The 16,369-nt window shown below is 43.6% G+C and overlaps 1 protein-coding gene across 20 annotated transcripts in view; it reads left to right on the forward strand.

The window, feature by feature from the left end:
• Positions 1–12,440: 12,440 nt before the first annotated feature.
• Positions 12,441–16,369, forward strand: part of ABI2 (abl interactor 2) — a 116,185-nt gene continuing 112,256 nt past the window's right edge. For all 20 annotated transcript variants that reach the window (XM_017946816.3, XM_017946820.3, XM_017946826.3 and 17 more), the window contains exon 1: positions 12,441–12,839. In XM_017946816.3, coding sequence (XP_017802305.1) covers positions 12,723–12,839 — 117 coding nt within the window. In that variant the 5' untranslated portion in view covers positions 12,441–12,722. The remainder of the gene's footprint in view (positions 12,840–16,369) is intronic.

Here is a 16,369-nt window from a genome sequence, read left to right on the forward strand (position 1 = left end):
CCACGCCCAGCTAATTTTCTTTCTTTTTTTTTTTTTTTTTTTTGTATTTTCAATGGAGATAAGGTTTCACCATGTTGGTTAGGCTGGTCTTGAATCCTGACCTGAAGTGATCCACCCTCCTCCACCTCCCAAAGTGCTGGGATTACAAGCATGAGCCACAGCACCCAGCCTTACCCCACTGCTATACACAGAACTACATTATGGTGCATAATTTCAAATTTATACTGTCCACTCTCTTATGGTTTAATGTTTAAAAAATTTTAATCTTGCTATCTTTTACAAAGAAGGGAGCTCTTTAGTTTGGCATTGCTGATAAGGAAACCACTATAGATTACAAAATATTAAAATATAATCCCTTCAGGTTGTGTTCCAAGTGTACAGTGCTCTCTCTCTCTCTCTCTCTCTCTCTCTTTTGAGACGGAGTCTTGCTCTGTCCCCCAGGCTGGAGAGCAGTGGCGTGATCTCAGCTCACTGCAAGCTCCGCCCCCCCAGGTTACACCATTCTCCTGCCTCAGCCTCCCAAGTAGCTGAGACTACAGGTGCGTGCCACTGCGCCCAGCTAATTTTTTTGTATTTTTAGTAGAGATGGGGTTTCACCATGTTAGCTAAGATGGTCTCCATCTCCTGACCTCATGATCCACCCACCTCGGCCTCCCGAAGTGCTGGGATTATAGGCGTGAGCCACCGTGCCAGGCTTTTTTTGTTTTTGTTTCTTTGTTTGTTTGTTTTTTGTTTCTTGTGTGTGTGTTTTTTTTTTTTTTTTTGAGACAAGGTCTTGCTGTGTTGCCAGGCTGGAGTGCAGTGGTGCCATCAGGATCATGGCTCACTGCAGCCTCAACTTACCCAACCTAAGTGATCCTCCCACCTCAGCCTCCCGAGTTGGTGGGACTACAGATCCAAGCCACCAGTGCCTGGCTAATTTTTGTATTTTTAGTAGAGACAGGGTTTTTCCATGTTGCTCAGGCTGGTCTTAAACTCCTGAGATCAATGGATCTGTCCACCTCATGAGCCACTGTGCCTGGACTCTCTTCTTTATAAGAGTAATTTTCGGCCAGGTGTGGTGGCTCATGCCTATAATTACAACACTTTGGGAAGACAAGGTGGGCTGGTCACTTGAGGTCAGGAGTTCGAGACCATCCTGGGCAACATAGTGAGACTCCATCTCTACCAAAAGAAAAAATACAAAAATTAGCCAGGCATGATGGCATGCACCCTGTAATCCCTGTAACCAGGAGGCTGAGGATGGAGAATAGTTTGAATCCAGGAAGTGGAGGTTGCAGTGAGCCATGATCAAGCCACTACACTCCAGCCTGGGTGACACAGCAAGACCCTGTCTCAAGGAAAAAAAAAAATGAATTTTTTTGGAGCTTCCAGGTATCTGAACGTGTGGAGGTTCCTGGAGGGTGGCAGCCAGGAAAGGCCTTCCCTTATACCTTGTGCTGTGCATCTTTTACATGTGAAGAGACCAGGGATGTGCACACAGAGGAAAGGCCATGTGAGGACACAGAAAGAAGATGGCCTGTAAGGCCAGAAGAGAGGCCTTAGGAGAAACCCAAACTGCCAGCACCCTGATCTTGAACTTCCAGCCTCCAGAACTAGGATGCAACAGCTCTACTGAAGGTTTATGTGGTGAGGAACTAAAACTACGAATGAGAAGCTGAGATCTCCATCAAGAAGATGTGGAGAGTCATCTTGGAAGAGGATTCCCCAGCCCCGTCAAGCCTTCAGATGACAGCATCCCTGGCTGACATCTGAACTACACCCTCATGAGAGACTTAGAGCCACACCACCCAGAGGGGCTGCTCCCAGATTCCTGATTCTCAGAAACTGTGTGAGATAATAATTTTTATCTTTTTCCAAAAAGAGTAATTTCTTCTTGAAAAATGTTTTCCATTTGGGTAGTGGATAATATGAGGGAATTATAGTTGATTTTGTTGGATATAAAAATGATATTGTGGCCAGGCACGGTGGCTCATGCCTGTGATCCCAACACTCTGGGAATCGGAGGCAGGCGGATCACCTGAGGTCAGGAGTTTGAGACCAGCCTGGCCAACATGGCAAAACCCCATCTCTACTAAAAATATAAAAATTAGCTGGGTGTGGTGGTGCGTGCCTGTAATCCCAGCTACTCAGGAGGCTGAGGCACGAAAATCATTTGAACCCAGGAGGTGGAGGTTGTAGTGAGCCAAAATTGTACCACTGCACTCCAGCCTGGGCTACAGAGCAAGACTCCATCTCAAAAAAAAAAAAAAAAAAAAGATATTGTGATTATGTAGCAAAATGTCCTTGTTTTTTAGAGATATGTGCTAAAGTATGTAGTGGTTAAATGTCCTGATTACTGTTATTATCTTTAAAATTCTTTAGCATAAGAATAAGATGAAAAGGTAAGGTAAAAATAGAAGACATTGTCACATGTCACAAATTAATGACTATTTGTGTATTCATTATATCATTCTCCATACTTGTATGTTTGTACTTTCATAATAAAGAGAAAAGGCCGAGTGTGGTGGCTTACACCTGTAATCCTGGCCCTTTGGGAGGCCAAGGTAGGAGGCTCATTTGAGCTCAGGAGTTTGAGAATCCTGGGCAACATAACGAGAGTCTGTTTCTGCAAAAATACAGGTGTGCACCTGTAGTTCCAGGTACTTAAGAGGCTTAGATTGGAGGATCTCAAACTTGAGCCTGGGAGGTCAAGGCTGCATTGAGCCAAGATCAGTACTCCAGCCTCGGTGACAAAGTGAGACCTTGACTCAAAAAACAAAAATACTGTGGCCAAGCGTGGTGGCTTACACCTGTAATCCCCAGTACTTTGGGAGGCTGAGGCAGGCAGATCACCTGAGTTCAGGAGTTCGAGACCAGCCTGGCCATCATGGTGAAACCCCATCTCTACTAAAAATACAAAAATTAGCCAGGTGTGGTGGTGCACACCAGTAATCCCAGGCTGAGGCACGAGAATCACTTGAATCTGGGAAGTGAAGGTTGCAGTAAGCCGAGATCGTGGCTCCAGCCTGAGCAACAGGGTGAGACTCTGTCTCAAAAAAAAAAAAAAACAAAAAAACAAAAAACGAAACCCTCCCTGCAAAAACAAATTGAATTCACACGGCTATAAAGCATGGAATCCTGTATTGCACAGCTGTATTGCAGAGTAAGGCTTTTTTTTTTCTTTTAAGTAATTTTTTTTTTTTTTAAGAGACAGGATCTCACTGTTGCGCAAGTTGGAATGCAGTGCAGTGGCATTATCATAGCTCACTGCAGCCTCAAACTTCTGGATGCAAGTGATCCTGCCATCTCAGCCTCCCTAGTAGTGGGGACTAGAAGCATGTACCACCACACCTGGCTAATTTTTTATTTTGTGTAGAGACGGGGTCTCACTATGTTGCCGGGGCTTCTCAAACTCCTGAGCTCAAGGGATCTGCCTTGCATTGGCCTCCCAAAGTGCTGGGATTACAGGCATGAGCCACCGCACCCAGCCAATCACATCATTTTTGAATAAAAATCTCTGTAGGCATTTATCCTGAGTACTGTGTAATAGCTAACAGATAACTTAAATCAAGTTGATGATAAAATCACTACAAAAAAAGTCATCTTGGGTTGCATTAATAAAAGTATCCTTTCTGGTTGGGCACGGTGGCTCATGCCTGTAATTGCAGCACTTTGGAAGGCCGAGATGGGCAGATCATGAGGTCAGGAGATTGAGACCATCCTGGCTAACATGGGGAAACCCCGCCTCTATTAAAAATACAAAAAATTAGCTGGGCGTGGTGGCGCGCCTGTAATCCCAGCTACTCGGGAGGCTGAGGCAGGAGAATCGCTTGAACTCGGGAGGTGGAGGTTGTAGTGAGCCGAGATCGTGCCACTGCACTCCAGACTGGTGACAGAGCAAGACTCTGTCTCAGAAAAAAAAAAAAAAAAAAAAAAAAAAGAAAGAAAGAAATTAGCTGGCTGTGGTGGTACGTACCTGTAGTCTCAGCTACTTAGGAGGCTGAGGCAGGAGAATTGCTTGAACCTGGGAGGCAGAGGTTGCAGTGAGCCGAGATTGCGCCACTGCACTCCAGCCTGGCGATGGAGTGGGACTCCATCTCAAAAAAAAATAAAAAAAAAAGGAATCTTTTCTAATTTGGGGAGATAAAAGACTCGCTGGACTTGTAGAAAAATAATTTACATTCATTTTAGAGAAATTAAGATGAGTAAAACTAAAAAAACCCCTACAACTTGGCCGTTCAGATTATACACACACACACACGCACACGTGCACACTATCCATTTACAAATTGCCTTCCAGAAAGGTTATATCAAATTAAATTCATGAATATGTATGGTTGGTATTGTCATAATGGTCATTCTTTGTAATCTTTGTCAATCTGATAGGTGAAAAATGTTATCTTTTTATTTTACTTGCTTTTTTTTGATAATTGGGATATCAAACCTTTTTTAGCTACATTTATTGACCATTTGTATTTCTTATTTTGTAAATTTGCCTTTTGTTTGTCTGTTTGTTATTTGAGACGGAGTCTTGCTCTGTCACCCAGCCTGGAGTGCAGCAGCGAGATCTTGGCTCACTGCAACCTCCCAGGTTCAAGTGATTCTCCTGCTTCAGCCTCCTGAGTACCCGGGATTACAGGCACATGCCACCATGGCCAGCCAATTTTTGTATTTTTAGTAGAGATGGGGTTTCACCATGTTCGTCAGGCTGTTCTCAAATCCTGACCTCGTGATCTGCCCACTTCAGCCTCCCAAAGTTCTGGGATTACTGGTGTGAGCAACTGTAAATTTGCCTGTTTATGTCATTTTCTCTGTTGGGTATTTGTCTTGTTGATTTCTAAGAGCTTCTTATGTATGCTTTATATAGTAAGAACATTAACCCTTTGTCATAAACATCAGACATTTTCCTGAGTCTTTTTAAAATTATTTGTGCTATTTTAAATTATATGAAAGTGTAACATTTTTATTTTCCTTTTTTTAAAAATATAATTTAGAAAGGTCCTCTCCATTCCAATGTCCTATATTTACCTTTATTTTCTTTTAGTTTTTTTGAGACAGAATCTTGCTCTGGTGCCCATACTGGAATGCAGTGGTGAAATCTCAGCTTACTGCAACCTCTACCTCCTGGGTTCAAGAAATTATCATGCCTCAGTCACCTGAGTAACTGGGCTTACAAGAAGGTACCACCATGCCTGGCTAGTTTTTGTATTTGTATTTGTATTCATTTTTTAAGATAGGGTTTCATTCTGTCACCCATCCTGGAGTATAGTGGCATGATCTTGGCTCACTGCAGCCTCCACCTCCCAGGTTCAAGTGATTCTCCCACCTCAGCCTCCTGAGTATCTGGGGCTACAGATGCACACCACCATGCCTGGCTAATTTTTGTTATTTTTTGGTAGAGATGGGGTTTTACCATGTTGGCCAGGCTGGTCTTGAACTCTTGACTTCAAGTAGTCGCCTGCCTCAGCCTCCCAAAGTGCTTAGATTACAGGTGTGAGCCACTGTGCTCAACCTCTATTAGTGTTTTTAAAACTTTAAATCTTGAATTTATGTTGCATTTATTTATTATTATTTTGAGACTCAGTCTCGCTCTGTCGCCCAGGCTGGAGTGCAGTTGTGCAGATCATGGCTCACTGCAGCCTCAACCTCTGGGGCTCAAGAGATCCTCCCACCTCAGCCCCCTGAGTAGCTGAGACTACAGGCGTGTATCACCATGCCCGGCTAATTTGCTTTTCTTTTCTCTCTCTCTTTTTTTTTTTTTTGTAGAGACAGGGGTCTTACTTTGTTGTCCAGGCTGGTTTTGGACTCTTGGGCTCTAATGATTCTCTTGCTTCAGCCTCCCAAAGTGTTGGGATTACAGGTGTGAGCCACTTCTCTCAGTCAGAATTTATTTATTATTATTTTTTGAGACAGGGTCTGGCTCTATTGCCTAGGCTGGAGTGCAGTGGCACAGTCTTGGCTCACTACAACCTCTGCCTCCCAGGCTTAAGCTATCCTCCCATCTCAGCCTCCTGAGTAGCTGTGACTACAGATGTGTGCCACCATGCCCAGCTAATTTTTCTGGTTTTTTTTGTACAGATCGGATCTCACTCTGTTGCCCAGGCTGGTCTGAGACTCTTGAGCTCAAGTGATCCACCTGCCTTGGGCTCCCAAATTGCTGGGATTACAGGTGTGAGCCACTGTGCCTGGCCCAGTATTTATTTGTATATCATGAGCTAACATTTTTTTCCTGTTATCTAGTTGTTCTAGTACTCTTTATTTCCCTTTGATTTGAAATGTCACATTGATCACGTATTTAATTCTTATATTTACTAGGATTGAGTTTTTAGGGTTTTGTTTTTGTTTTTGTTTTTGTTTTTGAGACGGAGTCTCCCTCTGTCGCCCAGGCTGGAGTGCAGTGGCAGGATCTTGGCTTACTGCAAGCTCTGCCTCCCAGGTTCACATCGTTCTCTTGCCTCAGCCTCCTGAGTAGCTGGGACGACAGGCGCCTGCCACCACGGGGTTTCACCGTGTTACTCAGGATGGTCTTGATTTCCTGGTCTCATGATCCACCCACCTCGGCCTCCCAAAGTGCTGGGATTACAGGTGTGAGCCACCACGCCCTGCCAAGTTTTTAGTTTTTATTCTACTCCAGTGATATTTTCATTTATTCTACTTTATTTTTTATTTTATTTTTTATTTTTTGAGACAGAGTCTCGCTCTGTTACCCAGACTGGAGTGCAGTGTGCAATCTTGGCTTGCTGCAGCCTCCGCCTCCTGGGTTCAAGCGATTCTTCTGCCTCAGCCTCCCGAGTAGCTGGGATTACAAGTGCCCACCACCGTGCCTGGCTAATTTTTGTATTTTTAGTAGAGACGGGGTTTTGCCATGTTGGCCAGTCTCATCTGGAACTCCTGACCTCAGGTGATCCGCCCGCCTCGGCCTCCCAGAGTGCTGGGATTACAGGTTACTTTATGTGTTTTTATTAATTAGAACCACATGTTTTCTTCCTTATTATCCTTTTTCAGAAATGTCCTGGCTACTCTTGTGTTTTTATTTTTATACATGAACTTTAGAATTATGTCGTCAAGTTCCAAAAAATCTGTATTGGGATTGTTGTCTGGTATCATTTTTGCTTCGAATATGGAATACTGAGTTCCATCTAGGGTTCACATTTTAAAGATTTTGACAAGATGGTGAGGACCCCAGAAGGAGGCAGCTACTTGTAAGCATAAGAACGGAATTTACATAAAAATATCATGAAACAGCTCAAAAATAATATTTGTATCTAAAATGTATTTTGTTCCTTTCTCCTGATTTTGAGTTTAGGTCTTCACACTTACTAGGTATCCTTGGGCAATCAATATTTCTTAGTTTCAGTTCCCAAATTGATAAAAGATTGGGGTAAGTCCTAGATAATCTCTAAGATGCCCTCCAACTTATACCTTCCATAATTCTGTAAAATATTTGATGAAGAATACAAGAATTGGTTGTGTTTTTCCTTGAGAAGAAAAAAAACCCCTATGCTTAGTGAATGCCTTTAAGTATCAAAGAGTTGCTTTATTGAAAGGAATTAACATTTTTTTTTTTTGAGACAGAGTTCCGCTCTTGTTGCCCAGGCTGGAGTGCAATGGCACAATCTCAGCTCACTGCAACTTCCACTTCCCAGGTGCAAGCGATTCTCCTGCCTTAGCCTCCCTAGCTGGGATTACAGGCATGTGCCACCATGCACGGCTAATTTTGTATTTTTAGTAGAGACAGGGTTTTTCCATGTTGGTCAGACTGTTCTTGAACTTCCAAACTCAGGTGATCTTCCCGCCTCGGCCTCCCAAAGTGCTGAGATTACAGGCATGAGCCACTGTGCCTGGCCAGAATTAACCTTTTTTTTTTTTAATTAGAAGAGGTTATGTAATGGATGCTTAATAGACATTATTAATGTTTATGTGCATTATTGAAGTACTGCATTTACGGAGTTAAAGTAGAAGTGTGATTTAGCATGGTATAATGGAAAAGAAAAACATTAAAAAATCAAAACCAGGTGTAATTGCTAACTCCCTGATTTCCAAGTATGTTTGGTTAGTTTGTTTCTCTAAACCTTGGTTTTTGAATCTGGAGATGAGGATCATAAAACCTACTTTGCATTTAGTTGTGAAGATTAATTTACGTGAAATGCAGAATGAATGCCTGGCACATTGTAGGCATTGAACACATGTTAATTACTCTAATTTTGCCCCCTCTCCCTCCACAGCTGTTAAAGACTTTTGATAGGGCAAAACATGCTATACTACTGAAGGCTTTTGTTTAATTAAATAACCTACCTAGAGTAGCATAATATCAACACAGAGCCTAATACAGTGTCCTGTATGCCAGTGTTATTGATAACAATGATCAAAACATACAGAAAATAAATGTAAATTGGAGGTTTTCCAGGCATGTGAAAGATTATGTAATTTATATGTAAATTGCACCACCAACTACCCAAGTGCCCAAGCCAGCAATCTTATCACCAACATTGACTCCTCTCTTTCATTAACTTCTATATTCAATCATTCACCAACCCCTATTGATTTTACCTACTAAATATTTATTACTCCATCCATTTCTTTGCATCTCTTCTCCCTGGAGATCACCATCATTTCTTAGCTGGATTGATTTAATAATCCTCAAACTAGTGTCTGCCTTTAGTATTGTTTCCCTGGTCTTTTCTCCATAGTGCATCCATCCTGAATTTATCTGATGAATACGTGAATATTTTGAATTTTCCAAGATATGAGGGAGGTCAGTCAGTATATAACGATTATATATTGTAATTTGATTTTTGTTTGACCCATTTTTAGACTGAAATGAGCAGCCGAATGTGGTGGCTCATACCTGTAATCTCAGCACTTTGGGAGGCCGAGGTGGGCGGATCACCTTAGGTCAGGAGTTCAAGATCAGCCTGGTCAACATGGTGGAATCCCATCTCTACTAAAAATACAAAAATTAGCCTGGCCTGGTGGCGGGTGTCTGTAGTCCTAGTTACTAGGGAGGCTGAGGCAAGAGAATTGCTTGAACCTGGGAGGCAGAGATTACAGTGAGCCAAGATTGCACCACTGCACTCCAGCCTTGGCGACAGAGTGAGACGTTCATCTCAACAACAACAACAAAAGAGATGGCTATTAAATCATATACAAAAGTAATTGTTTTTATTCATTAAATTTTTTTTTTTTTTTTTTTTTTTCCCAGAGACAAAGGTCTATGTTGCCCCAGTCTGGTCTCAAACTCCAGGGCTGAAGTGATCCTCCTGAGTCTCCTGAGTAGGTAGGACTCCAGGCATGAGCCATCCTATCCTGCTAGAAGTTATGGTTTTTAAAGGTAAGATGTGCTTATATTACATGGGACTTAGAAGGGGCTAATAATTTTTAAAACACTGGGATAAATTTAAGAAAGATTGTTTTAAGATGGGTTATAACTTCACAACCTCATACATGGGTATATTAGATTTGTATAATTTTGAAAATCTTGTACTAAAGCTCTTAAATATGGCTTCTTAGAGCAACGAGTTTGCTTATTTATGTTTATAAGAAGTTCATGTGAAGTGTGTACTATTATTATAATTGTAACTCTCTAAGGGCTTGAAAATGCACTTTTATCATACCAGTTCATCTGAAAAATTGTAAAAATGAACAGATTTCAATTACCTTCATCAGCTTAAACAATTATGGAGAAGTAGTGGAAGATTTTCATGAGGTACACAATCTCATCCTTAAACCTAGTAACTATATACTCTTTTACAGATTTTGTAGTTACCCTTTTGTGCTTAATCAATCTTGGTGGCAGCAAAGTGTTTATGTCCTTGCATCTTAGATTCTGCTGTGTACAAAGCGTCTCTCTAGATGGAGTTTCACAGCTGCCAGAAATTGTAATCATAGACTTTTTGAGCCAGAAGGGTCGTTTCATAGGCATCACCTGGGAACTTGTTAAACATACATTAATTGGGCCGGACCAACTGAATAAAGAACTCTGGAGGTGGGGTCCAGCAAACTAGTTTAGTAAGCCCTCCAGGTGATTCCAATCCATACTCAAGTTTCAGAATTCCTGACCTGAGTTTCACCCTTTGATTTCTCTTCTTTCTTTTTCCAGACAGAGTCTCCCTCTGTCGCCCAGGTTGGAGTGCAGTGGCGCAATCTTGGCTCACTGCAACCTATGCCACCTTGGTTCAAGTGATTCTTCAGTCTCAGCCTTCTGAGTAGCTGGGATTATAGGCAACCGCTGTCACACCCAGCTAATTTTTATATTTTTAGTAGAGATGGGGTTTCACCATGTTGTCCAGGCTCATCTCGAACTCCTGACCTCAACTGATCCACCTGCGTTGGCCTTCCAACGTGCTGGGATTACAGGTGAGAGCCATCATGCCTGGCCTCGCCCTTTGATTTCTTCATAAGGAAACTAGGTCCAAAGAGATTGTCACTAATTAGAAAAAATACTAGAATCTTTTCTAGGTAATTTCTAGAATGATGAAACATCCCAGAGGAAAATTTGTTTTTTGGGCTAATTGCTAAGTAGTAGTTGAAAAAATGCTACGTGGGAATAAGTAATGATGGGGGAAGTCTGTCTACCATTTAACTCACTTGATGGGCTTCTTCAAGTTCAACATTATTTTTTGATCTATTTAAGTTTAGTCTGAAAGAAAAGTTTGTTTCATCTAACATTTGTTTTATTCACTTGGTTATTCATATGTCTTATTCCTTGAAGCAAGCTGGTGTGTCATTTAAGTAACTACTCCTTTCCGTCACTCATGCTCTCAAACTAATGAATCTTAGTGTGTGTGACCCTGCAGCTTTTTTTAAACAAGTTCCTCACACTGAAGTTTGAGAACCACTACTACAGAAGATGGTTAAAGTGCCTAAGAATAAAACTAGTTGGACTAGACCAACATTTTCAACATCCTTTAATTTAGGTTCCACAGTGAAAACTCATACATTCTGCTAATGTATATATCATGAAGCCAATATAACATTAGAGTTTGCTCCAGAAATTTGTAATGATATGGTAAATTAAGTGATTTTTTTTTTTTTTGAGACGGAGTCTTGCTCTGTCACCCAGGCTGGAGTGCAGTGGAGGATCTCGGCTCACTGCAAGCTCCGCCTCCCAGGTTCACGCCATTCTCCTGCCTCAGCCTCCCAAGTAGCTGGGACTACAGGCGCCCGCCACCAGGCCCGGCTAATTTTTTCTTTTTGTATTTTTAGTAGAGACGGGGTTTCACCGTGTTAGCCAGGATGGTCTTGATCTCCTGACCTCATGATCCGCCCGCCTCGACCTCCCAAAGTGCTGGGATTACAGGCGTGAGCCACCGCGCCCGGGCTAAAGTGACTTTTTTTGGAAAGTATGTTTCCTCATCATCTGAGTGAAAAAAAATTCACTGTAGGAGGGCCAAGAGATCACCAGATTAAGAACAGTGTTGAAACAATGGATCTTGTTCTAACTACACAAGTCTAAGATGGTACAGACTGGAGTCAACTTTGATTTTCCACAGCACAAATAAAGGTCATGGCTTCATATCTCAGCAATTGTCCGGAGTTTTAGTTTTTCCAGATTACACTGTGTGGGGTAGTCGGATTTAGGAAAACAAGACACAGTATCTGGAGAATAAAAACAATTATAACTCTGCAAGAACAAAATTCAAGAATCTGCCTTGAATTTTTGTAGCACTTAATGTTTCTTCAAGGTGTTTTCACGTAAACGTTGATTTTATCTATGTAACAGCCCTGTGAAGAAGGCAATTACTACTAGCAAAATCGTTTTCAAAATTTTAAATACCGAATCCATGAATAGGAAAAAGGACAGCGAAGTTGATAGCATTAGAGAAATGACAGAAAAGATGGTGAGGAAGCGATTCATAGAAATGGCAAACATAAAAAGCTGAGGCCCAGGGGTCCGCAAACCACAAGAGAAAGGGGCTAACCTGGCAGGGGAGAACGGCGTTAGTGGGGGAAGTGCAAAGAGGCAGGAGCGCAGGAAAGCTGGGGTTAGTAAACTGCAATTCACTGCAATAAAGAGGATGAGGTCAAATTTAAGAAAAATGAAGTCAGGTGGCACTGAAAGCTGCGTGGAAGTTTGTGAGTTTTATTCCTGCCCTGATGAAGTGTGATCTTTCACAGAGGAAGATCCCAAGAGTGGAGGCTGTGCCCTCCTTCGGCCTCCCGTCAGCGGCAGAGGGAGAAAAGACTCGAGAAGTTCCCCAGGCCGATAACCTCCATGGGGACAGAGCCGAGATGAGTCCCGGAGGAAGCCGGCGGGAAGCCAGCAGAGCAGGGTGGTGCGTTCCCGCCGGACAAACAAAGGACGCCGGGAGGTGGGGGCTTCTCGAGTTGCTCTAGCGGTGGGCGGGCGGCGGAAGGGTTAACTGCGCCACCACCTCCTGCGCGCATCCCGGCTCCTACCCCCGCCGTCGCTAGGAGACGCCGGAAGTGGGGGAGGGGCCGGCGGCGCGGGCGAGGGTGGGAATCTTTTTCGGGCTCCCGGGGGCGGAGGAAGGGGAGCGCGCGTGCGCGCGCCCGGCCGGCCGTCGCCGCGGTGACCGTCCTCGCAGTCCGTCGGCTCGCGCCCCGCCCCCGTCGCCCCCTCCCCTGTCGCGCGCTGGGGCTGTTTCTCGCTCCTCCCGAGTTACCGCCGCCGTCGCCACCGCTCCTCCTCTCCCGGTCCTGGGTTTCTCTGGCGCTGCGGCCGCCGTTCCCTCTGCGAGCTGTGTGAGGAGGAGGAGGAGGAGGAGGAGGATGTGAAGATGGCGGAGTTGCAGATGCTGCTGGAAGAGGAAATCCCGGGGGGCCGCCGGGCCCTCTTCGACAGCTACACGAATCTGGAACGGGTGGCCGATTACTGCGAGAACAACTACATCCAGGTGCGAGAGCATCCCCCGCTGGGGCGCGTCGGGCCTCAGGGGGCGGTGAGGGACGCGTAGGGGACCCCCCCATGGGGGGCCGCGCGCCTCGGGGTGTGGGGCCGAGGCCGCCGCGGGGACACGGCCCGGCGGAGTCCCCGATGGGGGTGGGGAGCTGGGTGAGGGCTGGGGCTGGTGAATGGGTGGGAATCCTCCGGCTGGAGAAACTGCATTTTAAAAACCTTTTTAAAAGCCGTGAAGCAGTCCTCGGCGCGGTGCGTGTGTCGCGTCCCGCCTCCTCGCCGCTGCTGCCCTCGGCCGCCCCCGCACTCCGCGCCGGTCAGCGTTCCGGATGGCAGAGGGGGCGGAGAGTGGCATTTTCTGTTTGACGGAATCCTGCTCCCTCTTAGGGTAGGGGTGTCGCTTGTATTGACGGGTTACCTCCATCCCCCACATTCTGGACGATTTTTAAGGGGCTATCTTGCTGCAGAGTGAAGTGCTTCAGGCTTCAGTTTTCTGTTCCTGTGAATGCTTCAGAAACCCTTTCTTAATATTTTATGTTCTAAAGGGGATACGGTAGAAGAGCAGCAGTCTCTTGTTGGAAGTTAATGCCATTTTTCTCCCTGTGGAGAAGGATGGTGAGCTGACTCCCCCCTCCCTCCTGGTCCCGTTAGAATAGGCAATTTTCCTGGGGGTGGGAAGAGGACGGACTATGACTGTTTCTTAGAATTGGGAAGATGAACCTCCTGTTTTTTAAAATTTTTTTTTAATTATTATTTTTTACCGTGATGGATCGTTTGGCACAGGGGCTTATAGTGGTAGCGGCGTGTGTGTGGAGGCGGGGGATACTGGATGATACGAGATCCAGCTGCTCCTGGATGAAGCAAAATATTCTGTGGATTAAAGAAAAATCCTTCTTTAAACATTACTTGAAAGGATAGGAGGTTAAAATGCAGTTTGCAAAATCCAGCATCTTTTGCTTTTTTGTTAACGGTTATTTTGAATTATGGATTCTGCCTCCATTTTTTTTTCTTTCCCATTTAAATTATCTTGGGATAAAGGTGGAAATGGAAGCAGTATGTTAAACTGTTTCTTCACAGTCCTTTTTTTTTTTTTTTTTTTTTCCCCCCTGCTCCCACCTCCATCTCTCCAGGGATCTTTCTTTTTTCTTTTATTTTTGAGACACAATCTCGATCTGTAGCTCAGGTTGGAGTGCGGTGGCCCGATCTCGACTCACTGAAACCTCGGCCTCCTAGGTTTGAGCAAATTCTCGTGCTTCAGCTTCCCGAGTAGCTGGGACTACAGGCGCCCGCCACCAGAGCCGGCTAATTTTTGTATTTTTAGTAAAGATGGGGTTTCACCATGTTGGCCAGACTGGTCTCGTACTCCTGACCTCAAGTGATCCACCCACCTCGGCCTTCCAAAGTGCTGGGATTATAGGCGTGAGGCACCTTTCTTAACGTTAGCTGTATAGGAAAGCATTTTCATGTTTTAGTGTAAATTTTAAGAAACTGGTGTTACAATTTTATAGGTTCATAAGTTTTGTAATGGCCACATTGTTGATCATGGAAGTGAGATTTTGTTTGATTAGACATACTATTATCTTGTAGACAACATTTATATTTGAAAATGAACCACAGTATAAACCTGTTCCCTCGAAAGAGGCAGTTGAGTATGGCTACTAGGAAAGGAATGTAGGCAAGGTTAATACAAAAACATACAAATGTCCACTTGTAAGGTACTTTGCTGATATGAGTGGGGTAGAAAAGATTTAGAGGTTCAGGCCTGGGCGACAAGAGTAAAACTATGTCTCAAAAAAAAAAAAAAAAAAAAAAAAAAAAAGGTTCAGTTGCTCAATGTTTCTCTAAAATTGAAAGTCTTTTATGGCCTAGAACTGTATGAGGGGTGGATGGTACATACCTAGTGTCTACAGAGTTTGATAGTCTAGTTAGTAGGAGAGGCTGATCTTGGAGGAAATTAATACCATGTAGTTAATTTACGCTCTGTAGTGCACTGCTGGTACCAAGGAGGACTGGAGGAAGCAATGCTGTTCTGAGGGAATTCACAAACTCTAGTAGAGGCAAAACCTAAAGGACTGAAGTGGTAATTCCATTGCCTTGTGCAGCATATTATGGGGAAAAAGTTGCAGGTCAGAAGAGAAATTGAGGGTGGAAAAGTGGATTGCAATTATTACCAGTAAGAAATAAAAAAGAAGCAGATTTCTCTCTCTTTTGCAAGATGGTTTTTTGTTGTAATTTGAAGGGACAAGTTCCTCTTAAGTTATAATTGCTATATAAAGGTAAAAGGATAAGGATTATTAAAGCTGAAAGGTTAAAGGGAGCAGCAGTTGTCTTTTTAAATATTATATACATTTCCTGCAGTTGAAAAGAGAAAAATGTCACTACTATCAGTATCTGTTTTAGCAATGGGACTCAAAATTTAGTGTGGTGACATTTTAAAATTTAAAACATAAATATTGATTAATATTTTTTAGAAATGAACTTAGATTCTAAAATAGTTTATTTTTTCAATTTAGCATCTGAAGTAGATTTTACACTTTTTCTTTTTAGATTATCGTTTATTTTAGGATGCCTTGAGTATATAATTGGTACACTCTGTCAGGATAATAGCTCTTACATGATTTGTTGGGAAAGTTGATAAATAGAACGTGGTGATAGTGGATTTGTGCTGATCCAGCTGTACATTTGGCTGAGCGCCTTGTGACTAAAGAACTGACTAGCAGGGGTTTTGATGCTGCCTGTGACCCTGCAATAGATGAAAATTAATTCACAGGATCAGTGATCAAATGGTCAATTTAGCCTCTTTTTTTTTTTTTTTTGAGACAGAGTCTCGCTCTGTCACCCAGGCTGTAGTGTAGTGGTGTGATCTCGATGTCAGCTCACTGCAACCTCCGCCTCCTGGGTTCAAGCGATTCTTCTGCCTCAGCTTCCCGAGTAGCTGGAGCTACAGGCATGCACCACCATGCTTGGCTAATTTTTGTATTTTTAGTAGAGACGGGATTTCCCCATGTTAGCCAGGCTGGTCTGGAACTCCTGGCCTCAGATGATCAACCCACCGCGGCCTCCCAAAGTGTTAGGATTACAGGCGTGAGCCACCGTGCCTGGCTAATTTAGCGTTATTATAGCATCATGTCTTAGCCACTAGCTCGAGTTAACTAACCCAACACTCATTTTATTGTGTGGAAATGTAATTTTTGCCTATAAAGTAGAAAAAAAATCTGTTTTTCATATGTAGTAAGTGTTTTTGTTCAGTGTTTTGGTTTTGTTTTGTTTTGTTTTGTTTTGTTTTTTTTTGAGACAGAGTCTCACTCTGTTGCCCAGGCTGGAGTGCAGTGGTGTGATCTCGGCTCACTGCAACCTCCGCCTCTTGGGTTCAAGTGATTCTTCTGTCTCAGCCTCCCGAGTAGCTGGGAATATAGGCGCGCACCACCACACCCAGCTAATTTTTGTATTTTTGGTAGAGACGGGGTTTTACTGTGTTGGCCAGGCTGGTCTTGAATTCCTGACCTCAGGTGATCTGCCTGCCTCAGC

This window comes from Papio anubis, chromosome 10 (genome assembly GCF_008728515.1).
Source record: "Papio anubis isolate 15944 chromosome 10, Panubis1.0, whole genome shotgun sequence".
In the NCBI taxonomy this organism is placed as follows: Eukaryota; Metazoa; Chordata; class Mammalia; order Primates; family Cercopithecidae; genus Papio; species Papio anubis.